The sequence below is a fragment of the Sturnira hondurensis genome, unplaced genomic scaffold (assembly GCF_014824575.4).
Source record: "Sturnira hondurensis isolate 20B ecotype Veracruz unplaced genomic scaffold, ASM1482457v3 Scaffold0008196, whole genome shotgun sequence".
In the NCBI taxonomy this organism is placed as follows: domain Eukaryota; kingdom Metazoa; phylum Chordata; class Mammalia; order Chiroptera; family Phyllostomidae; genus Sturnira; species Sturnira hondurensis.
Window position 1 is genome coordinate 11,401,156 of NW_028080827.1, and position 24,062 is coordinate 11,425,217.

At 48.8% G+C, this 24,062-nt stretch overlaps 1 protein-coding gene across 3 annotated transcripts in view; it reads left to right on the forward strand.

The window, feature by feature from the left end:
• Positions 1-24,062, forward strand: part of CGNL1 (cingulin like 1) — a 98,328-nt gene that overhangs the window by 50,604 nt on the left and 23,662 nt on the right. For all 3 annotated transcript variants that reach the window (XM_037053975.1, XM_037053976.1, XM_037053978.1), the window contains exons 8-11: positions 16,368-16,574; positions 17,420-17,524; positions 22,850-23,002; positions 23,468-23,638. In XM_037053975.1, the coding sequence (XP_036909870.1) occupies positions 16,368-16,574; positions 17,420-17,524; positions 22,850-23,002; positions 23,468-23,638 (636 nt within the window). The remainder of the gene's footprint in view (positions 1-16,367; positions 16,575-17,419; positions 17,525-22,849; positions 23,003-23,467; positions 23,639-24,062) is intronic.

The window sequence follows — 24,062 nt, forward strand, 5'->3', positions numbered from 1 at the left end:
TAAGAAAGGACTCAACTAAGAATTGCTCAGAAATATATAACCACAAAACTTTTTCCCCCAGAGAATCCTTCACAGGACTTTTCTGTTACAGAATACTTTGGGGGAACCTCTACACTACACAATTCCTTCTGGGGGTACCTTCCACAGAGAGTTCTGGGTATTGTACGAGGGCCTGGAACTGGGAGTGCCTCAGACACACAGCATAGAGAGGAATTTGTGTGACCGAGTCACACAAATGAAGACCGGGGCAAGCTCAGATTGACTTGGCAGGTGGAAGTCAGTTCATAGGTTTCGGAGGCCAGGCCATGAGGCATTTAGATTCAGTTTGTTCTCTGTTGGAGCCATTCTGGACTCTGAGCAGAGCTGTCTTATGGTGAAAGTGCCCTTTTGGCAAGGTCATTCTGGATGACAGATTGTAAATGAGTTGAGTGGTGAGGCGTGTATTAGCATCTAGTATCCTGGTTTTCTGGAAGTGAATAGTTGAAAACCTGGGCTTGGGTGGGGGAGTCAGAATGGAAACATGCATTTTTCAGGTTGAGAAGGAAATGTAAGATATTTTCCTTCACACCCTTTCCCCTTGGCAGGTGGCCGCTATCAGCTGCAGAAGACTAACAGACAGCTTCTTCTGTGTTTTTCTGGGGGCAGGTGAGCACAGGGTGTCCTGGGGGGCTGTGGGCTCCCAGACGGTGCTGGGAGAGAAGGTGTGTGTTCAGAATGGCGATGTCTTTGTCAGGGAGCAGGGGTGGTGTGACTTAGGTTCGTAGAGAATGCTAAGGAGGGAGTGAAATTTAAGTCCATCAAGTTCCTGCCACGGCTGAAAGTCCACTGTGTGCCTTCGAACAAGTCATTTTACCTCTCTCGGCCCTGGTTCCCTCGTCTGGAAAATGAGTGGGTAGAACAGATGTCAGGCTCCGCCTGAGCTGAAAATTCCAGCCCTATCTCAGGGAACTAAAAAGTCATGAAGTAGGGTAGTCATTCCTTCGTTTAAGCAAAACCCTGTGCCTCTCTGAGAACCATAATTTTGTGAAAATTTGGATTGGGAATGGGGCCTTTGTTAAAAAAATGTGAGGAGTGTTCAATTCGCACATGCTTTTGAGATATAGACATGTGGTCTGAGGCAGAGATGCAGTGAAGGGAGGCAGATTTCAGTCCGGACCGACTTCTTAGTAATGCCAAGATTAACAGCACCCTAATCAGGGAATCTGCTAATTGGGGAACTCAATTAGGAAAGCAAGGTGCTAAAATTTATTTTTATGTGGGGTGTCTGGAAGTCGAAAGAATTTTCTCATAGAGACATTGCTATACATTGGGGTAGGTTCTCAGGTTAGCTAACAAAAGTTGATCCGGAGCATGGCACAGCAGAAATAATGTGTGTTGACTGTAAAAAAAAAATAACATAAACATCAGTATACAACATGGCAGTGTGTAAGTTTGGCGACCATCATCAGACACGTTAATATATACTTAGACGCTGAATGGCACACAGAGAGCCTTGGCCAGGTGGCTCAGTTGCTTGGAGTGCTGTCCCGTACACCCGCAGGGGTTCAGGGTTTGACCCTCTCTGTCAGGGCACATGCTCAGGTTGCCGATTCGATCCAATCCCTGGTCTGGGTGCATACGGGAGGCAACTGATCTATGTTTCTCTGTCACATCGATGTTTCTTTTTCTCTCTGTTTCTTCTCCTCTTGCCCCTCTCTCTAAAATCCGTGATAATAAAAAAGACACATAGAGAGCCGACTGATTCACTAAACTGAATTGTGACTGCCGGAGTGCCAGGCACCGGGCTGGGCCCATGGTGAGGTGCAGGTCCTGCTTGTGAAGAGCTCAGTCTAGTTCTCTGCCTGTCAGGTCCTCAGGTCAGGCCTCCTGGGGCTGCGTCCAGGCTCCTCTGCCTGCCAGCCTTGAGATCTGAAGCGAGCGACTCACCCTCTCAGGGCCTCCATTTCCTCACTTACAAGAAAAGGATATACTAGTTCCTCCTCGAGGGAGTAACTAAAGAGTTAAGCGAGATGCCCTTGGAAGTCAGCACCATGCCCAGATCAAGCTCTCTGTAGCTGTCGTTATGCCTGCCTTGGCTTAGAGACTTGTCCTTGGGATGGGACCAGCAGCTCACCTGGGGCCAGTAGTGAATTGGGCCCCTGGTCCAGTTCCCCAGGTGTAGCCCCGGAATCAGATGGGTGGGGTTGGAGCTCATTGGCCATAGAAGGCAAGAAGTGTGGGAGAGAAAGCAGACTAAGGGAAGAAAATGTTGTCTCCTTCCCCCCAGAAGAGTTAAGGAATAACTTACCAGCAAAGAGAATGGCTTTGGGCTGACGGGCTGAGATCCCAAGAGCTATCTGAGACATGCATGCCAGTCAGAGGTTGTGTCAGAGGTACCAGATGGGGAGGGAGAGGAGCAAGAGGAGCCCCCAACAGTGATGCCCTGCCTGCCACCATCGGTCCCCACAGTGCTGCTCACAAGGGGGGAGGTCCTGGGAAGGGTCTAAGCAGGGGTGTCCAACCTGTTGGCGTCCCTGGGCCACATTGGAAGAAGAAGAGTTGCCTTGGACCACACATTAAATACACAAACACTCATGAAAACTGATGAGCAAAAAAAAGGTTTTAAGTACATTGACAATTTCGTGTTGAGCCACACTCATAGCCATCTTGAGCCACAGGTGGCCCGCAGGCCACAGGTTGGTCACCCCTGAATGCATGTCTGTGTGTCTCAAGGTGGCTGAAGCTTTCTTTGGCTTGTGGACTTGTTCAAGCACCAGGTTTCGTCTTTGGCATCCTTGCAGCCACGTGTCTGTCAGAGATCTATTTTATTTACTGGGAGCCTTTGACTGGGGGGCCTCGGGTGGCGGGTAATCAGGAAGACAGCGGACAGACTCCTCAGGAAGTATTGTTTTGTTTCAGGGCCCCCCCACTGTGAGGCAGTTCTTGGGACTAGTCCTGGTGGGTGAGGAAGGACCTTTGAAAGTTTAGCCTAAAGAAGAAAAGACTGAATACAATGGTGTGAGGGAGGTCTCAAGGCTTCAAGTGTTAAAGAGGCTGTTCTTTGGAGGCAGCACCGTACTGTGCTTGCTTGGTTGGTCCCAGTGAGGTTGCAGGAATGTAGATAACAGCTCAGCATGAAGAGACGTTTCCATGCCTGAGAGCTGTCAGCAAATGGAAAGGCGTGTTGGGAGCCGAGGTGTGTTTCCAGATCCTGGGAGCAGAGGCTGGAGGGCTGCTTATCTGCTAAAGATATGGAGGGGGTGGGGCTGGGGATGGTGGGATACTGGGAATTCACATTAAGGTTTAAACCAGAAAAATTTAACCCAAGAAATTTGGTGCCCCAAGTCTTAGCACTGGCATTCTCCCACTTTATGAGGAAATGAGATATGAATGAATGAATGAGTGAGTGACTATCCAGGTGTGTTTGAGTATATCTGGAGAAATGGAAGCATTTGGTAGGCCTGAGAGAGGAAGTAACATTCACCTGCCATTTGGGTACCAGATTCTTAATCACAGGGATGCACTCGATCTTAGAGGCCTTTGGACCATTGTGCTCCTGACTCTCTCCTTAGGCCACAATTACTTACATTTCGGTTGTGAACATGTTTAACTCACGTGGACTTCAAACTCCTCAAGAATGGCAATGTATCATGTTCAATTTGTGTAATTATTGAGTGTAGACCATCGATGTTGACTGTGCAAGTTCTTACTTGTATTCCCTTTTCCCCTGATGTTTTATGGCTATGGAAAGGTGTCTCAGAGAGGCTGTGGCTTGTCTCAGGACAAACAGCTGGTGAGGGGCTGCCCTGGGACAGGGGCACCCACCTCCTCCTGCCTCCAGTGTCCCTTCCAATAGGCCACACTGTACGTTTCTGAGCAGCTGGGATGTTTCTATGCCACTGATAGCCTTTTACTGAGCTACCATCTAAGGACACACAATTGAGGTTGCCCTTGGTGCTTGGCCAGCATCTGGAGACAAACAGCAGGTTTTCCTAGATATGAGTCTGTGACTCCCCAGAGCCTCTGAAGTGCCGAAACTGTCCGAGCTGGGCCTGGGCAGGGCCACCAGCCTTTCAGAACCCTCAGTGGCAGGTCAGTAGGGGCTTTCGTGAGGGACCTCCCTGACTCCTGCAGAGCTGGCCCCAGGGATGGGCCAGATCTCTGTAAATAGTAATCAAGGGGGCTTCTCAAACTCTTGAGCTGGTGTGGCTCTCTCGGAAGTCAGGTTGGTGTGTGGGGTTCCCAAGGTGAGAACCCCTGACAGGCAGTGTGGTGGTACAGTATGCAGGGTGGGGTGTAGGCCTCCTGTCAGCTGAGGCCTGCAGGGCTGTTTGGAGCCCAGGGCAGAGGACTGGGCCCTCCACCTGCACTGGCCCCTAGTGTTCCAGGTCTGCTCCAGGCAGGCTGACGAAGGGCTTAGAGTAGAGGGGATGGTGAGCAGTCCTCGAGTACCGGACAGCTGCCTCCTGTGCCTGGCTCGACGCTCGCACTCTGAGCCCTTGCGACCACACTGGGAGGAGACTGAGTACTGCCTCCTGCTTTGCCGAGAGAAATCAGAGGTTCCTGTTCCACAGCTGAAGAGCGACCAAAGCAGAGTGGAGATTGTGCTGAGGACGCCGTAATCACTGCCGTTTCCTTAGTGCACACAGCGCACCTGGCCACGCGCTACAAACACACATTGCCTTTAATCCCTACCAGGCCCCCAAAGTCTCCATATCAGGACATTGCAGCTCAGTAGAGGGTCATTGAGTGGCTCAGGGTCATGTGGCTGGCTAGTAGGTGGCAGAGTCAATATTTTAACCCAAGTCTGTGTGACTCTGGAAGTCATACTCTTTCCTTGTCACGACCCTACTGGCTCCTTTGGCTGTAGCTTGTGATTCTCTCAGTGCTCTAAGTGGGCTGGGTGAACCTCAAGTGGGTCTCGCTGCAATCACAAGCAGCCCCAGCTCTCAGTGGCTTACGTAAGGAAAGCTTCTTTCATGCTCATGTGACGTTGCTCATGTGACGTTTCTCCCGTGGGTTGTGGCGATGTGTGCGTGGAGGCTGTTTTGCCCATCAGAGTCCTGGGGGGAGCCCTGTGGTCCTTGATTGCTGTAGCAGGGCAGGGGCAAGCGGTGGATCACTGTCTGGCTCTTAGAGCTCGGACTGGGATATGACACCTGATACTTGCACTCAGATTTCACTGGCCAAAGCCAGTCATACGGCCACACCAGACTTCGGGGGGCAGGCAAGTAGGATCATACATGGGCCTGGAGGGGAGAAGGACTGAAAGGCCTGGTGAGCCGCACTAGTGACCACCATGGTGACACAGGGACCTCTGTGGCAGGTGCCCAAATGGCTGTTTAAAAAACTGATGGTCCCTGCTGGGGCAGGTCTTTGATTAGACTTGGGTATTTACCCCCCATCACCCACCCCATCTCTCCCAGTTCTGAGGGGGAGGGTGACATTCCGTTCTTCCTTCATTCAGAAACAGAGGCACTGAGAGAGAGCACTGCCAGCAGCCATGGCCGGGAAACAATTGGTCCCAAAAGTCACCCCACCCCCTTCCAGCCTCTGTCTAGGAGGAAATCAGTGATTTATGTTCTGTAGCTTCTGGGTGGTACATGCTGATTCCTTCCTGGACACTGTTTGCTTAGTGACTAGTGTTTTGACATTTGGCACTACTGTCTTTCGGTTTTCTTGATCTGTGCAGTGAATGGTCTGTAATACCACCCCTTGTTTTAAGGGAACCAAATCGCAATTCAGAGCAATTGTTACTTGGGTAAAACCTCCGGTGGTGCCAGTGACTGTACCTGGATTAGGACATTCCTCTTGCTGGCCCTGCTCCCTGTGCTCAGCAGTTAGAGCTGGCTGCTGACCCCAGCAGGCTGGCCCGCAAGGAGGAAGCCGGACACCGTGGTCTTGCTGGAACCCGGTCTGCTCAACTCCGTCTGAAGGAACAGCCAACGCCTTTGAAAGAGGAAATAAATAAAGGTCACTCTTACATGTCTTAGCTTTGACGGCTGTGGGAACCAGCTTCAAAGCAGGTGAGAGCATTTGCCCAGCGTCCTGTTCCCAACCACGTGATGTCAGGTCCACTTTTTCCCTCCAGTTCTTAGGGCCATGGAGGTAGGAAGACAAAGGAAAGGGTGATGATTTTTAGCATGGAAATTTGTTCTAGTTTGGAGGTGTGAAGGGGCATTGGAATGAGAGTGATGAATTGCTTTAAAATAATAATAAAGGTAAAGCCTAATTGATTGTCATTAAATTTTTTTAAATGGCATGATTTCTACAGCTTAGGGATGATTTCTGCCCCCCCTCCCCCCGCATCATTTATGGAAATATGGGAGAAACAAAGTGGGGGAAGCTGAAGGATCTGCTTTCACAAATAACAAGGTTTCTGGGAAGGGAACAGTGTAGAACTGTGGGCTCCATTAGGACCTGCTGGCTTCCAGACTGAGCCCGTAGTTTAGCTTGGAGCCCCTCCCACTCCCCAGTAGGCAGGGCTCTGGAGAAGCTGCCTGTGTATGTTCTGTCTTCAGAAATCCTGCTCAACCCGTTGGACGTGTGTGTTGACAGCGAGCCGATTTTAACCATTTGTAAAGCTGTCTAGTCTGTCAATCACGAAGTGACTCTAACTGGGTGTCTCACTCCTGGTTTTTTGCTACCACTGCTCTGCCAGATTTTGCTAGTGACGCAGAGCTCTGGGCACATGGTACTGCCTGGGTGGAGTCCCTTCCGCCAGCCCGCAGCTGCTTGAAGGGCTAACTGCTCCGTGGGGGGATGTTGGATTCTATAAACAGAACTCTTACTTACTGGTCACAAGATTAGCTTGTACTTACGGCCTTTGTGGGGAAGGAAGAGGTGTCTGATAGAACGTGAGGCTCTTTTTATCTGCTGGAATCTACAAGCACCTGGGGAAACCAGGGAAAATTCTGTAAGAATTTTTTGAGGTGTGGGGTAAAAAAATAAATAAATAAAGGCAGAAGCATAATTAAAAGTGTGTAATCCAGGGCTCTGTTTCAGAGACTTTGGTGAAATGCTGTTTTTATGATATAATTGCATATTCATTTTCCCTCCTTTAAATCAGTATGTGTGGACATAACTAAAGCCCCCCGTTGGCAGTCCCTTCTCCGGCTGACTGTGGGAAATTTTCCCTGAGGACGCGCCCCCACTCGGAAGAACCTGGAAAAAAGGGGGGTCTCCCCCCAGGGGGTCGGAGAGCCGAGTCGTGCAGCTTTCGGCCACCTGACCTTGATATGCAGCTGTCGTCAGTGGAGATCCTCACTGTGCGACTGAGGGGGCGCTGCACACCTACTGCGTGCTGCCGTTCGCTTAGCAGAACAAGGGGAACACCAAGGCTTGGCGAGAAACAAGTAGGGCTGGTCTGAGTTGGCTGACTCCAACGCCTAAACTCTTTCTTTCCCTTTTGTTTCTATTGAGGTAACATTTGCACAACATAAAATTCACCATTTTCATCATGTTAAAGTGTACAATTTAGTGGTTTGTTTAATTCGCAGTGTTGGGCAGCTGTTACCACTGCCCCAGGTTTGAAAATGTCTGTCACCTTCAAATGAAACCACTTCCATTTGAATTCCCCTCTGCCCCCTCCCCGGGCAACTGCTAGCCTTTTTTCTTTCTGTGCGGATCTGCCTGTTGTGGACAGTTCATAGCGCTGGAACCACACCACACGCCAAGGCCTGAGCTGTTGAGCGTGTTGCCTCCTGGGAAAAATTACTTGACCTAGTTAGGTGCAGAGTGTTTTTATCACAGGGATTTTTTATCTTCACCCTGGTTATTTCTTTAGGTTTATTGCACGACTTAAATGAGCACCTATATCAAATACCTCCTGTGAGCACGCGTGAGGTATTTTATTAGCATAACTTTTGTCTCGAATCTGTGTCTGAATTACAGGCCACGCTGACAGCAAGTCTTGCTGGTTTTTAACTATTCGAGGGGAAGTAGACAGACTTATCTCATGAAGAGATTATCCAGGAAATCAAGGATAATCCATTGAAGGAAATCAGTGGTATATTTAACCTATGTAATCACCAGGTTACAGGTATGATTAAAAGGGAGTATTGTTCAGGTGGTTTTATAAGCAGGAAAATCACCACTAGGACAATGAAAAAAATCAGAATGTAAACAAAGTCTTCCTTAAGCATGATACATTTATAGTTGGGGATTACGGCAAGTTAGGGCCACAGGGAAGAGAATGAGCGAAGGTCTCTTTGCTCTGCCCCACGGCAGGAGGCTGCCTGTATGTGGCACGGCCTTGGGCTCCGGGCGCAGTGGCAGGGACACTGGCAGCATTTGAAGATGACATTGAAGCATCCTGTTTTAGGGGTGAAACTCCCTAGTTTAATTCTGTGATTGCCTAATGCTGCCCAGTACCTTCCAGTTCATTCCGGGAGCCCAGCTACAGAGCTGGCAGAGACGTTGCAATTAGCTAGACTGACCACTTCAAGTCACAGAGCAGGAAGCTGAGGGCAGATGGAGGCTGAATGACGGGCCTAAAGTGGCCGTGCAGTAAGTCGTTAGCACCGTGGGGTCCAGAATCCACATCGTCTAACACAGGGACACGAATGTTAACTTCCGTTCTTCTTGGCTTTGGAAGCAGCTGTTCCTGGAAAATGCTCGGGGCGTTGGTGATGAGGATACCCTCTCCGTCGCTGCCACGTTCGCTCCCTTCTCTTTCATGCACTGCTCTCCTGCCAAAGACAAACACACAGATGCAAACACAAACAAATAAAAACAAAAAGCTTATCCAACTGTGTCATCAATGCAGTCTGAAATGAAAACATGTTAGAAAGGAATGGTGTTGGCATTTGGGAAATACAGTGAGGCAATTTTTGAAAACTGATGTCATTCTCAGAATAGGGTTTTTGGAGATGTGATTTTCCAATGGCTCAATATCCACCTACTTCACCAAACAGTAGTAGGCGGAATCAAAAAGGAGGAAGAAAAGCCAGCACTGTACATTAGTGTAGTGATTTCATCTTTTTAAGGCTTTTATATATCACTTTTCTTTTTGGATTTTTCTGACCCATGTAGAGCAAGTATTACCTATTACAGTTTCTTTAAGGATGTGAATTGAGCTCAGAGGGGTCAAGGCCTTGCAGAGGTCACAGTATGAGTTGGCTGCACAGCTGGCAGGAGCACCTGACACCCAAACCCTGGCACTGGAGTCACACCAGAGGGCATAAAGGACTCGACAGTTGGGGTGTGAGCTGGAACCCCTGCAGGGTGGCCCTGAGGTCAGCGCAGCCCCTCCTCAGCCCAGACCTCACTGCTCCATCCTTCCCAAGTCAGAATGAGCACTGATTTAACAAGATCCCTGGGAGAGTCCTGTGCTCATTAAAATGCAAGAAACACTGGCTTAGAGGCTGTGTGCAGTGAAATTCGCAAGTGACTAGGGGAAAGAGATGAAATGAGCAGCTTATGACTAAAATAGATGTCGTTTCTGTTCCAAAATAGTTCGCTGTTGCTCAGGTGAGGGGGAAATTGAAGACACAGTCCAGGGGACCTGGTTCTTCACACATTCAGAGTGAGAGAGGGACTCATTGTATTTGTAAGCCAGGCCCTCACTGTTGCAAATGAAAGTGGATGGTGAAAAGGGGTCACCTCCCTGCAGATGACCTGACCCAGGGGACTTGCAGGGGGCCCGTCAGCCAAGATCCTGCAGCCTTAACACAGTGGAGTGTGGGGTGGTACTGACATGGAACTGACAATCCCGCATTCTGGTCCCTGGACTCCGGGCCTCCACGCCTCAGCTGTTTTCACTCATTCAGCAAAACAGGCAGACACAAGAGAAACAAAAGCCGGCAGTACCGGGGGCCATGCTAATTAGTCAGGCCTGCGTCTTCTGCGTGTTGGGTCTGCACTAGGACAAGCCAGGAGGGCCCCGTCCTAGGAGGTTACTTGTCCGTCAGGAGCAGACCTGTCTGAGGTGTCGGGTCTGTGCTCCTGCAGGGAAAGCCTCTCAGTGTCTTTGGACCGGGAAAACACTCAGGCGTGGCCACCTGTGGTGCTTTTGTCATGGGTAAAACTTTCCCTGTAACCATTTCTAAGCATGGGGGTTAACTGGTGGACCTGTGCCAGCTGGTCAGCATGTCATCATTCGCAGCGAATGGTGGTACTTGGCAAAGACTGTGACCCATGTGGGTGAGAGACAATTGAATATTCCTCCCCCCAACCCCCTTTTAAATTAGTGATTGGGGCATATGGTCGAAAGTCAACTGTTTCCGAAGTAGTGGGCCTTTAGCAATTCAGCAGGTTGAGACCCGCAGCCTGTCTGTTTTGGAAGACTTCTTAGTTGCCATCAGTTTACCAGGCCATCCTCAACTGGGAAATGGGGCTACATCTTTAAGGAAATAGCCAACTGAGAAGCCCGACTTGCCCTGGACATAGGAAAGGGGTCATCTACTTTGTGTGGTGCAGTTGCCCTGGAGAGACTGGAGGTCTGGATGCCGTCTTTCCAGAAGCCTAGGCCTGATACTTAGCTGGTAGAGATGTGCACTGTGCTCACGGAAGCCAAGCTTGAGGCTCTCGAACCACAGTGGGTGAGCCATGCAAAGCCCCTTCCTGCCCTTCTGGAGACGCATGTGCGTTTCATCCGCCTCCTAGTCATAACAAGGGCCACTGTAAGAGCTGTCACTTCATTTAACTAGCTATTTCCAATAGTTTACAAGTGAGGCGACTTCATCCCGCCTTTGCAAATGAGGAAACTAAGGCCCAGGGCCAGGCCAAATGAAAGGCCCCAGGGAGAGGCACCGCCTGAGTCAGAGACTGCTTTTTCTTCTGCCCTGGTAGATACGCACCTTTAGAATTAAAATTGAGAGCTCCACTCCTGAGATGACTTAAGTCTGTGTTTCTTGGGCTGGGGGCGTGGCCACGTGCGCTGGGTGGGGAGAGTGCTTGGCAACAGCTCTGGGGTAGAAGTGGTACATTTTCCTGGACCACCGATGACATAGTATTGTGATATAAAAAGCAACATGGAGTAGAATGACAGCAACATGGAGTAGAATGACAAAGGTCAGGGTGTCGAATGCAAAATGTACATGCATTTGTGATGGAAAAATCCAAGTCTTGAAAGCAGTGGTCCACCGTCCTTTGGATGTCTCTCATCACCCCTGCACTGGACTTCTCTGCCTCAGGGTGGCTGGGGCCGAAACTTCGCAGAGGCACTCACGTAAGTGTGCGTCCTGGGCCATCTGGGCCATTTCCACTCTCCCGCTAGATGTGGTGAGAAGGAATTTCTTAACTTTGTAAACCAGCGTGGGAGAGTTGGCGCCGTGCTGTGTTTGCACAGCTGCTCCTGGTGCCCCAGTGCCGCTCGCTCTGGGCCCAGCGGTATCTGAATGTGCTGGGGAAGGGTTTCTAGAGGCTGAAGGGGGTGAGAACTGGGTGGGGGAGGTGGTTGTCTTGCAAGTGCCTGTGGCCATGGGTAATCCGTGTTTTGAAATAAAAAATATACTTAAAAATTGCTATTATCTGCTGAATTTCCGTCATTTCAAATTCAGAAGTTTTAAGAGGTTTGCAATGGAATACTTGCCTCTGCTTCCTTCCATAGGCCCGACCCCTCCCACACCGCCAGTCAGTGTTACCAGTTTCTTGTGTAGCCGAGGACATACATGTTTATTCTCCCCTCACTTCCTTTTTATAGAATCAGAGATAAGCCATGTGTAATATTTTGCTCCTTGCATTTTTCTCACTTTCTTATTCCTTTTTTGATTGAGTGGATATAACTTATTTAATAAGTGTGTGATTAATTGGCACGTAGTTTTTTCAACCTTTTGCTATTACAGTGCTGCGATTAAAGACTTGTGTTTTTGTCACCTTACACATGTGTAGGGTAAGTGCTGGCGGGGACGTTGCTGAGTCCAAGAGAATGTATATTTTCATCTTGATTGACGCCAGATGGCCCTCCGGGAGCTCCGAGCGGTGTCCAGCCCTGGTAGCAGTGGTCGGGGCGACCTGTCTTTGTATGCCACCCACACACTGTGCAGGTGGACAGCCTGGGGACCTTGACTGTCTGATGGGTGCAGAAGAGATTTCTGAGGGCATGTGCGATCGGAGGGCGTGGTTTGACCTCAAGAAACAACAGAACGTAGCACACGTGCTACTTTTGCCTTTGCGGTGATGGCCGAGTGTGGTGTTTTCAACCTCTCGGAGTGGCAGAGGAATTGAAATTGATTTTTGTTACCTGCTTATCACTGAATAGTTAAAATATTAAAAAGCAAATTGGTATCATCCTTTTAAAAATAAGTATTACATAGGTGATACGACCTGCTGAATGAATCATTAGAAACTGTGTGCCCTTTGGTTTTATTTATGATGGAATATCCTCAATAATCTTGTATGGCATACAGGACGGATCATCTCAGAATCACTGAAATGTAGCACCAGCAACTTAAGTGAGGTCAGCAGTGTTTGTCTCCTGCAACCTGTCTGAGTAGATCTTTACCAGCCTTGGTGGAGTTCTGCTGTGTTTGCCACGTTCACCAGATACAGATGTTAGCATTTGGAAAAGGTGATGCATAGATCAAAGTTCCAAGTTGGAGGAGATCCTCTCGACCAGTTTTCTTTCTTTCTTTTTTTTTTTTTTTTGAACATCAATGTGTGGTTGCCTCTCATGTGCCCTCTACTGGGGGACTGGGAATCAAACTGGTGACCCTTTGGTTCACAGGGACATCACTCAGTCCACTGAGCCACACCAGCCCGGGCTCAACCAGTTTTCTTTTCACTGGGAAGTCATGGAGAAGAACTTAGATGTGGAACTTGCCTTGAACAAAGGGATATGGTTTTTAGGTTTTTAGATTCCAGGACTGCTGCGGGTGAATCGGGTATGGTTTCAGGCATGGGAAGTGTATCCTACGGGCTTTATAGACAACAGTGGACAGAGCTGGGTATGTGTGGCAGGGTCGGAACAAGGAAGGATTACATCAGTTTGCTTTTTAATATTCTGGTTTGTCAACAGAGGATTAAGTTAATTTATTTGTCAACATAATGTGGTCTACCACACAATGAAAACACCAAGAAAAACATATTACGAGTAGTCAAACCAAGACCGAGTATCTCAGCACCCACAAGCTCCCTTGGAGTCGTGCACGCCCACCCTGTGAGATGGAGAGCTGGGATTGGAACAGACCCCTGTCAGTCACGGTTGCCTGAGCGACCTGATTGCCTGGTCAGCCCTCCTGGGACTCCCCATGTGCCCCCACAGCTGTGAAGCAGAAAATACCAAGTCTAAACATCAAAACACAGCACGAACTCCTTTATCTAGCTGGTGGGGGTGCTGGTTAGGCCCCAGTCTGGCTAATCTAGATCTGGTTTTGTACCCCTGTTCTTCTTGAGATTTCTGATGAACCAGAAAGTACAGACCATGCATGTAAGTGCTCCTCACTTTATCAGCTGACTTAGGTAGCAGTCTCTAGTCTCCCTTCCTCTCCCTGAAGCTTGGGCAGCACTCAGACCCCTGGGGCTAACATGTCCTCTCCCCTGCTTTGTCCTGACTTCACTTCCAGGTTTTCTCTGTCGTTTTCCCTCTTAAAAAAAAATTAGCTGTTTAAAATGCTGATTCAGCTATTTAGAATGCACGATCCCCTGGTTTTACTGTGTCCACAGAGCTGGCAACGATCACAATATTTTCATCACCCCAGAGAGAAACCCTGTACCCCAGCTGTCACCTCCCAGATTTCCCGTTCCCCTCAGCCCTAGGCCACCACTCATCGCCTTTCTTGATGTGCCTATTCTGGACATTTCACACAAATGTCACCTTTCGTGAATGGCTTTTCCCCCCACAGAGCAGTGTTTTCAAGCTGTACTCATGTTGTGGTCTGTATCAGCACTTTGTTTCTTTCTCGGCCTCCCAAATATTCCATTGTGCGGACAGACCACATTCTGTTTACCCATTCACCAGTTGATGGCTGTTTGGGTTGTTTCCAGTTTGGGCTGTCATGAACAAAGATGCTATGAAGTTTTTGTGTGGCCATATGTTTTCATTTTTTTAAGTATATATGTAGGAGTAGAATTGTTATGTCATACGGTAGCACTGTTTAACATTTTGAGGAATTGCCAAACTGTTTTCTAAAGTGGTTGCACCATTGTACTTTCCCATCAGCAATGCATGAGGGCCCGATTTTTCCCCATTCTCACCAACACTTGCTGTTATCTGTCTTTTTTATTGAAGCCAACCCAGTGGGTGTGAAGTAGCATCTTCATATGGTTTTGATTTGCATTTCTCGAATAAGTAATGATATTGAGCATTGTTTGTGTGCTTATTGGACTTTTGTATATCTTCTTTGGAAAGATTTCTTTCTACTCAGATCCGTTGTCCAATTTTTAATTGGGTTATTTATCTTTTTTACTATTGAATTAAGAATTCTTTATATATTCTAGGCATGAGTCTTTTTGCAGATATATGATTTATAAATATTTTCTCTCATTCTGTGTGCATTGTCTTTTCACTGTATTGAAGGTATCATTTGCAACACAAAACTTTTTAGTTTTGATGAAGTCTAATACATCTCTGATTTCTTTTGTCACTTGTGCTTTGGGTATTGTGTCTAAGATGCCCTCGCCTAACCCAAGGGCACAAATATTTACTCCTACTTTTTTTCAGGATTTTAGATTTTTAGTTTTTACATGTAGGTCTGTGGTCCATTTGGAGTTAGTTTTTGCCTGTGGATATATGTGTCCATTTGTCCCAGCAGCATTTGTCGAAGACTGTTTGTCCCCATTGAATTGTTTGAGCATCCTTGTTGAAAAGAAACTGATGTGAGGATTTATTTTTGGACTTCTGAGTCTATTCCTTTGACCTATATGTGCAGCCTCAGGCCAGTACCACACTGTCTCGCTTACTGCAGCTTTGCACTGTTTCATCTCTAATGGGAAAGTTAGGGCAGGAATGGGCAATCTAGACTTTTCCTTTCCCTGGTCTGACCAGTGACTGGATTCTTCAGATCCGTCTTCAGGCTTCCAGCCTCACTTGATTTTTCCTCATTCATCTTGTTAGTTTGAGTAGGAGGATATCCAAACTGTCCTGAGATGTCCCAGCTGCTGGGCCCTGCGTGTTCTCTTTGCCATGTCTGCTCATTGCGTTCTGACCCCAGTAGCTTGGCTCTGGGCTTCCCCAGATGTAAAGAATTAAACGGTCAGGTTGTGAAAAGATGTACTGGTTTCTGAAACTCCCTAATTGGCTAAGTTCAGGGTAATACACCTTACTGTACTGTTAAAGGTCTTTCTGAACGGCTGCGCAAGCAAGCGAGCAGTCTGGCAGAGAGCTCTCCCAGGTGGGCTGCGGCACAGCCTTTGAGGCCAGCCCTTCTCCTCCCTGGGCCTTCCTTTCCTTGCAGGCACCCGCATCACGGTTCTGAGAACATCCATTTTGCTCAATTGGCAGCATTGTAGTGGTGGAGAAATGGAAGGCGAGCGAACTGTGGGAGAGGTGGAATTCTGGACCAGGCCGCTTATCCTCACCTCACGTTACTGAGCCAAAACATAAAACGCCCATGTGACGTCTGGAATTAGCAATAACCATACTGTAATTGTTGCCATTCCTTTCTCTTAGGAGTTATGTGCGGCACAAGCTCATCCGCAGATGACAGTGCCTGGAGCTTGCACTAGGTATATCATAATTTAAGCAAATTTTAATTTACTGATTTGTGTCGGACGTTAAAGGAAATCTATAGACAGAAACTATCCTTCATCAAGAGCTTCCACTAAGGGGCCCTGTGCATGGGGAGGGGCTGAGGACATGAACTCACCAGAAGGCAGTGGTTATGAGTTACAGAGCAGGTTGCGGATTCAGTCTGCCCAGATACATTTCCTCTCCAGTGAACCTGGACAAGCTCCTTAATCTCCCCACATCTCAGTTTCTTTGTTTTTAAAATGGCAGTGAGAATAGTTCCCACCTCCTAGCATCGTCCACAGCTTGGAATCCCGTGTGAGCCCTTAGTGTTCACCTGGGCATCTTCTCGCTCATGCTCCAGGGCCCTCTGGCTGCCATGGCTTCCTTCCTTCCTGCCTTCCTTCCTTCCTTGCACACACAAGGGCCTCTTCTAGATGTCAAGGACTTAACCCAAGCAAGGGTTGACAGGCTTTTCCCGTAAAGAGCCAGATTAGTACATGCGTTAGGCTTTGTGACATCGTAGGCCTCGTGGTCTCGGCCACAGCCCTCACTCTGCTGTTGTAACGTGAAAGCCACAGACAGGTGCCCATGAACGGGTGTGGTGGCATTTCAATAACACTGTGTTTTTCAAAGCAGGTGGCAGGTTGGACTTGGCCTGCTGGCAGTAGTATGCCAACCCCTGGCCTAGCACTGTCCCTGGCACATCGTGGGTTTTTAATAAATGTCAGCCTCGGAGCTGGGAACTACCCCTTGACACTGGTTTCCTTGTTTTTAACAGAATGTCGAGGTCCTGGCCAGTCGGAGCACCACTTCCGAGCAAACCCAGCTCGGGGCTGAGCTGCAGGTGAAGGCTCTGGAGGCGGAGAATGAGAAGCTGCGTGGAAGCCTTGCAGGGCTGGAACAGAGTGTTGCTCGGCTTCAGAGGCAAGTTGCTGACCTTAAAGACGATGAAGCCAAGGCGAAGGAAGCCCTCAGGAAGTACGAGGTGAGGCTCCTGGGCCCTGTGCCCAGCTGCGATCCTTCTTTCCTGTGTGAGTGGTTCAGAGGCAGGAAGAGATTTATTGTCATAATTTAGTAGGAAAGGTCAAAGCACTTGTGACCGTGTCTTCTCTGCACACCATTCCTTTTGTTTCTCTACAAGAGGTCTGAATGGGAGCTGAACTTCTAATGAGGCCTAGGAACAGGGCTGACGAGGTCAAGGGTGGGCAACGCATCAGAAAGCACAGGAATCCCCACTCACACAGACATCAGACATACACTCTTCTTTGGACACTGAGCAGAGGCCTCCGCCATCCCCAAAAGGCCGTCTCAACACCACCCTCTGGTCCATTCTCTCTCGTGACCATTTATTCTGTGTTAATACACAGTTGATGGGTTTTGAAGTCACAGACCAGTTCTCTGGTTTGCCAGGTTTCTAGAGGTGCGAGCTGTTTGCAAGAGACAGGTACTGGGGGCAGCTGACAGGAATAGTGGGGACAGAAGAAATGTAAAGGGAGAAGCGTTCCGCCAGAGGTCATCCATGAGAATCACCTGGAAGCCCCCTCTAAAACTCTGCATGCCTGAGTCTATCCAGTACCTGCTTTAGGGGTGAGGCTGGATATTTGTGCTTTCAAAAATGATTGCAGGCGATTCAGATGTTTATATCTTGGCTGAGTATGGAAGTGCAGACAGGCACAGACATCCAGAAACATGGCTGTCGTGCACGGTCTTGGGCCCGCAGCACTGCTGGCTGTGTCTGTGGGCGTCTCGATCACCCCTCTCAGCCCCCTACACCAGCTTCACAGCTGAAGCTCACAGCTGAACACACACTGACCCCATGCTTCCTTGTAGGGGGAGGCTCGGCAATTAGAGGAGGCCCTCGTGCGTACAAGAAAGGAAGAAAAAGAAGCCACAGCAGCCAGAAGGACCCTGGAGAGTGAGCTAGAAGATGCTCAGGTAAACGCTGGGGGCTGTTATCTGTATCCCTCACATAGAAAGCCTGAGAGCAATACAGGAGGGACATGCACAAATTGCCATTTGTCCTCATGGTTCAGGTTGCGCCTTCATAGTAGTACCCACTCTGACCTCGAAGTAGCCATCTAAGCCAGTGGTCCTCAACTGGAGGACATGTGCAATATCTGTAGACATTTTTGGTTGTCACAGTAGGAGAGACACTACTGGCACCCAGTGAGTAAAGGCTGGGATGTGTCTAAACAGTACAATACGAAGCACAGGACAGCCCTGACAGCAGCAAATTATCTGGCCCCAAATGTCGGTTATACAAAGGTTGAAAACTCCTAGTCTAGACATTAAAGAGCTTGACAGCTTTCCAAAGATAAAATATGAATTGTGTACGAAGGCCGGCAGGATTGGTCCCCAAGGCAGTGTGCAGTTGGCTGTCTGGCAGAAGCCAATTTTCTTTCTCCTCTGGGCAAACGGACTCCAGAGAGTGAGTCCTTGAAGACAGCTTCCTTGGAACTAGAGAGCTATCTCTATTCAAAATCAGTAGATTCTTAGAAAATTAGATTTTCCCATTTGAAGGTTAGGAAACATGACTGAAGTACAGGCTTAAAAAAAAAGTCTGCACTGAAGTTCAGGTTGACTTTGCACAGTGACCTCCACGTGATCCAGGTATGTCCTTCCTGCAACCTGCTCTCAGGTTTTAAAGAAGTAGCACCAAGCATCCCTCGGGTGAGTTTCTGAGAGGGTGAAAGCCAGAGTGTTTGAAGAATCATCTGACGGAAGGTTGTTAAAGTTTTCCACCAGGAACTTGAGGGCAGGAGCGGGGGGAGCACGTGGAAAGTGGTGCACGCTGACCACAGTCCAGACCCAGATTTGTGAAGGCGCAATGGCAGCCTTCCTTTCCGTGTTCAGCTGTGTCTCTCCAGGGTAGCCGCGAGGAGCCTGCGTGCACTAGCATTCACTCAGGTCCCCATAACTCAGGGGCCCTCACCCACTGTCCCCACCTCATCAGCTGTCCCTGCCTTCCTTCTGGCTTTGGACAGAGACGTCATTTTTGTATATAGTAGAGCCCTGTTTTTTCCTGAGTTTGGTGTCTGAGTACCCTCACTCTAGATTTCTTGCTTTCTCTCCCTCTCCTCTCTCTCTCTCTCTCTCCTCCCTCCCCCTTCCTCCTGCCCTCCCACCCTCCCACCCTCCCACCCTCCCATCCTCCCATCCATCCATCCATCCATCCATTCATCTTATCCTATCTTATCCTATCTTATCCTATCTTATCCTATCCTATCCTATCCTATTCATGCAGTCTTTGTTACAAACTCCTGTTCAGTTGGTTTTGCGTGGATGGCAGTTTCACTGGGCTGCTACCTAAGGTCTGTGATGACTGCAACCTAGCCACCAACATGTGGGATTTAAATATGAGCTAATCGTGGTCACCAAGGGAGAAGAGACATTTGTATTCTACAAGGACAAAAGTCTGCACCTTCATGTCACGTGCACACGGAACACTGGGGCAGCTGTTACTGGCCCTCAGCCTTCATTGTCCTTTGGTTGAACCAGAAAGTTTCACACACAGGGAAGTAGTTCACCAGCTGTGAACCCAGGCTCACAGTTAATTCAGGGGAGAGAGCAGGTGATGGCCCCGAGGCCCAAAGATCTCAGTGTAACCCCTCCCCACCCCCACCTCTAGGTCCCTGCCCTTGCCTTGGACATCACCCCTCATTTGCAACTTTTGTTCGAGCCTGTTTTCCCAGGGTGTTGAGATGGTGAGAATGCTCTGTGTGCTGTGCGGCCATTTTAACACAATCCGTAGGAATTTTCAAAGGGCATCCAAATGATCTGGTCTCAAAAATTTCTGTGAAAATCACCCTAAATTACTTCATTTTCTCCAAAATCTGGAAGCAGATAGTGAGCTCTTTTAGTTTAATACCTCGGGGTGTGTGCCTCTCTCCCCAGAGCTGACCCCTGAAAGGAGGCTTAACCCTGAGAGGAAGAGAAAGTAATAACTTGTTCCCCCCACACATGCATTTTATGCTTCAGAACCTTTTTGCCCCAGCAATCTGCTGCATCTTCATGTATGCTACATATATTTCTCTAGGGTAGCTGACCACCTTGTGACCTTAGGTCTGACTTATTATGACTCAATCAGAGAACGGCAGAGGGTCCTAAAGATGCCGTTTTGACTGGCTGGACTCCTACCCCATGGTCTGGGATTGTGCTGCTCTGGAGACTGATTTGCAAGCTTCATTCAAGGCGCAAGTGTCTACAATTCCCTTGAGAAACGGCCTCTGCAGGTGGGGAAGTAAAGGGACCTTTCCTGGAGTAGCCACAGTTTTTTCCCTCGAGGAGGGTTAAGGGTTTATATTCTGCACACCTTCACCTCCCTACACTGGACTTCAGAATTAAAAAATGCCAATGCTCCCATGGGTGCAGTCCATGGTTATTTTGTGGCAAGGGTCTGGGGAGACCAGCTGACTTCTGATCAGCCTCTCGTTCCTTAAGCCCTGGGTTCACCTGCCACTTGGTTATTATTGATATGAACAAATCAGGGTATTACTAAGTCATGTAGTAAAAGGCTCTGCCTTCATCGACAGATAATGGTCCCCAAGCTCAAGGGCACTCACACATCTACCACTTTGTGTTTTGGGTTTTCCACACCGATAAGTTTCCCCAAGCTTTGAGTCCAGTGTGAGTTGATGGGCTTGTATTTCTGGTCTTGGAAATATAGTCGCTGCACCTACAGAACACTTCACGCCTGACTCCTAAATGCAAAATTGCCAACTTGGCTTCTTTTCACCTGAATTTGGGATGTGTTTTCTCAGCAGTGATGTATTGGAACATGTTTCTCGAATAATCAAAGAGGAAGAGCATTATGCTGAACATTTCTCAACTTTAGAGCCCATTAGAATTACCAGGGTAACTTTCAAGTGCAAGTTTGTGGGCCCCACTCCAAGAAAAAAATGTGGATTCCCTAAGAAAGGGCTAGAATCTGCACTCTAAGGAGTACTGCCCACTTGCTTGGTGATTCTGATATAAGAAGTATTTAGACCACTTTAGAGGATAGATATTAATTTTCAGGCAGTGAGTTTTTATCGTATGCCTAACAGTGAGTTTGGGCTGCGAGACTTGCCCAGATGGAAAGTCTATGGCCTTGCCTTTAGAGATTTTACTACCCTGCAAGAGACAATCATGCAAGAAATATTTCAAAAATAATTCAGCCCAAACTGTTCTTCTAGGAAAATATGTGTGTGTGTTGAGGGGGTAGGGTAGGGTGGGGTGCTGGCCAGGCCCCAGGCCAGCGTGGGTGCATCTTGGTCTCCAGGCACAGGAAGAGGGCAGAACTGGGTGGCAGCCCCGCCTGAGCCAAGGGTGAAGCCGAAATGCACGCACCACATGGAGGTTGTGTGGGGCTGGGGCTGGCTTGTCTGCTGGCCTGGAGCCCCTGGGGTTGGGACTCAGGAGGAAGAAAAAGAGGCTGGGGCAGGGGTTGGGTTGGATCCTGGAGGTTCTGCGGGAAGCCATTGATTGCCCTCTGTATTTGCATTTTTTTTTCAAGAATTTACATTTTGAGATACACGTGTCTGAGGGCAATCAAGGCACGTTTTCTCCCACACAATAGAACCATACATCGCTTACCTTGCCCTGTGTACAGCCCTTTGCCCCCAGCACCACTTATTCAGCCACAGACACATCCCAGGCACCGACCCTGTCTCTGCGGTGTGCCCAGCTGGGCTGTGGTGGGAAGGACGCCTGCCAGCTGTCCCACACTGAACTTCTGATTACCTCTCTTTAGCACCTTTTCTTCCCCCAACCACTTTTGTTGACTTTGGTTCCCCACAGCAATTAACTGGAGCAGCTCGGCTGGGTTGGCGGGATTTTGCAGGCAGTCGGAGCCAGAGGGGCAAGGCAGGCCTCCGCAGGTGGCTCTTTGGCCCTGGGGCAGGTGGTTGGCCCTCCGAGCTGTTCACGGGCCCTGCAGACCAGGAGTGCCTGAAGTGATCTGGGAGTGTTTTCAAGATGCCTGAGTTATTGCGTGTGTGACAGAAACTTGTGCATTGTTAAGTACTGTAGACATCTAAACTGTTCTCCGCATCCAGTCTCTGCACGGCACAGACTGGGTAGGTCTTAAGCAGTGTCTGCACTAACCCCCACTCAGCCCTCAGCACCTCACAGCACTTTCCAGGTGACCCAGCCCGTGTCTGGGTCCCACTGCCCCTTTCTGAGCTGTGCTTCTTCTGGACATTTCAGCATCCAGCCATTTAAAGAAGCCACTGTAACTATCTTTAAGATATTTTAGGATCTTGTTATAAAATTGCATGTTTTTTACACAAAGAGCTTCAGTCTGTGTGGAGGTATGAGACGAGAGCTCCTGAGAAGCCAAGGGAAATTATCACCCGAGAGCTGGTTGCATTTCGTAGTAACTACTGGTATCTGGTGCTGATTCACTGAGAGCCATTCATGGGCACTTTTTCTGATTGGCGGCTCTTCCATTTAACACCTCTGCTCATGCACTGCATCAGCCTGTGGACTGCCAAGTGCTTTTTCTTCTGTGTGTGGGCCCAACCCACGCATTCTCCCTGTGCCCAGTGGACTCTTGGCCTGTGGACAGTGTGCTCTGTCTTTGTAGGTTAATTTTTAAGTTGTTTTTTTAATCCTCACCCAACAATATGTTTACTGATTTTGTTTAGAGATAGATGAAGGAAGAGAGAGGAAGGAAGAGAGAGAAAGAAAGGGAGAGGGGGTCAGGGAGAGAGATAGAGACGTCAACTGGTTGCCTCTCGTACACACCCCCACCAGGAACCAAACCCATAATCTAGGTATGTGCCCTGACCAGGATCGAACCCACAACCCTTTGGTGTACGGGACAACTGAGCCACCCCTCCGGGGCCATTTTTGGCTGTTTTAACTGTAATGATCATCTGCGTAGCAGAAGGAATTCAAGGATATTAGGTGCAATGTATGTCACAGGGTGTAAGCTGTCATGTAGGTCTAGATTAGTCTCATGTGTAACTTCACCTTGGTTTTGAAGCATGAGCAGTCCATTTTTTGGATACTGGCTGAATTGCCACCCCAGCAGCCTCAGCGGTTTTGTAGCCTTTGTCTGCCTCTGTGTGTTTGTGGCTAAGTCAGCTTGGTCCCTGAATTTCAGACGCAGCAATGTCCTTGTGTCTCAGTGACGGCTTTATTTTGATCCATTTCCTTATCACCAATGTGACAGGTCTGATTGCTCTGTGGTACAGTTCTGAGACTCCCTCTGCCACTTGTTCTTGTGGCTGACCCGGTAGGTAGATGACAACACCATCCTTTCCCTGCCATCTACAGAGAAATCTGAGTCGGGCCACCCAGGAGCAGAAGCAGTTGTCTGAGAAGCTAAAAGATGAGACTGAGCAGAAGGAGCAGTTAAGGAGACTGAAGAACGAAATGGAGAATGAGCGATGGCACCTGGACAAGACCATTGAGAAACTGCAGAAGGAGGTGAGGCAGCAGGATGAGGTGAGAGAGCGGGAGGGAGGCGGGAGCAGGGGAGGAGAGGGCGTGGGGCGCATACCAGCGTTGGGACCCAGCCGCCTTGGAGGGCCTGATGAAAGCTAAGGAAATCTGCAGTTAGGTATAAGCACAAATGTGTCAGGGACCTGCAGATCCCCTGAAATAGCTCTGAGGACTTGTGGGGAATCCCAGGTACAGAGAAACTGTTCTAGAATATGCCGGTACCCTCTGGATTCTGGGCCTAGTGTCTGCTTCCCAGTTAGAAGTGACTAAACCTGGATAGGCCATGACGAGGCCCTTTGCAAAATTTGGGGGAGGGTGTGGAGGAACAAAAAGGAGGCATGATCAGTGTTTGGGTGGGACCCAAACCTAGCTCCCTGGTCCCACTAGCTGGCTCCCTGGTCCCAGATGGAGCATCCCAGGGTGGGCTCACACCCGAGTCACTTCTTCCAGATGGCTGACATTGTCGAGGTGTCCCGCGCATCAACGCTGGAGCTCCAGAACCAGCTGGATGAATACAAGGAGAAAAATCGCAGGGAGCTGGCAGAAATGCAAAGGCAGTTGAAGGAGAAGGCCCTAGAGGCAGAAAAGGCCCGTCTGACTGCAGCAAAAATGCAGGAGGAGGTAATGCCTGGCCAGCCCAGTTCCTGCTTTCCCCCTTATTTGGAGGGAGGAGAATCCTTCCAGGCTGTGAAACTTCTAGGAGATTCTTGGGGTCGATTCTTAAGGCAGCATTGGTGCTTGATTCCTCAGTCTTAACCCTCTGGACGGTGACATGGGGCAAATGACGTCCTGACACACAGTGAACCCCTGGCCTCGGAGGTGAAATTGGTAAAACTGTAACTTGACCATTTTCTTCATTAAGCCAAGATTTTCTGCCTAAAAAGTTTAACTACCATTTATGGAGCACCAGTGCTATTCCCAGCTGTGTCCAAATGATGTATGTGTATTAATGTTTTAATTTAATCCTAGAACAGGGATTATAGTAACTGTGGTGGTTTTCCCCCCCATTTGTTTAGAAAGTATAGACTTTTATTGGAGTAGGAAT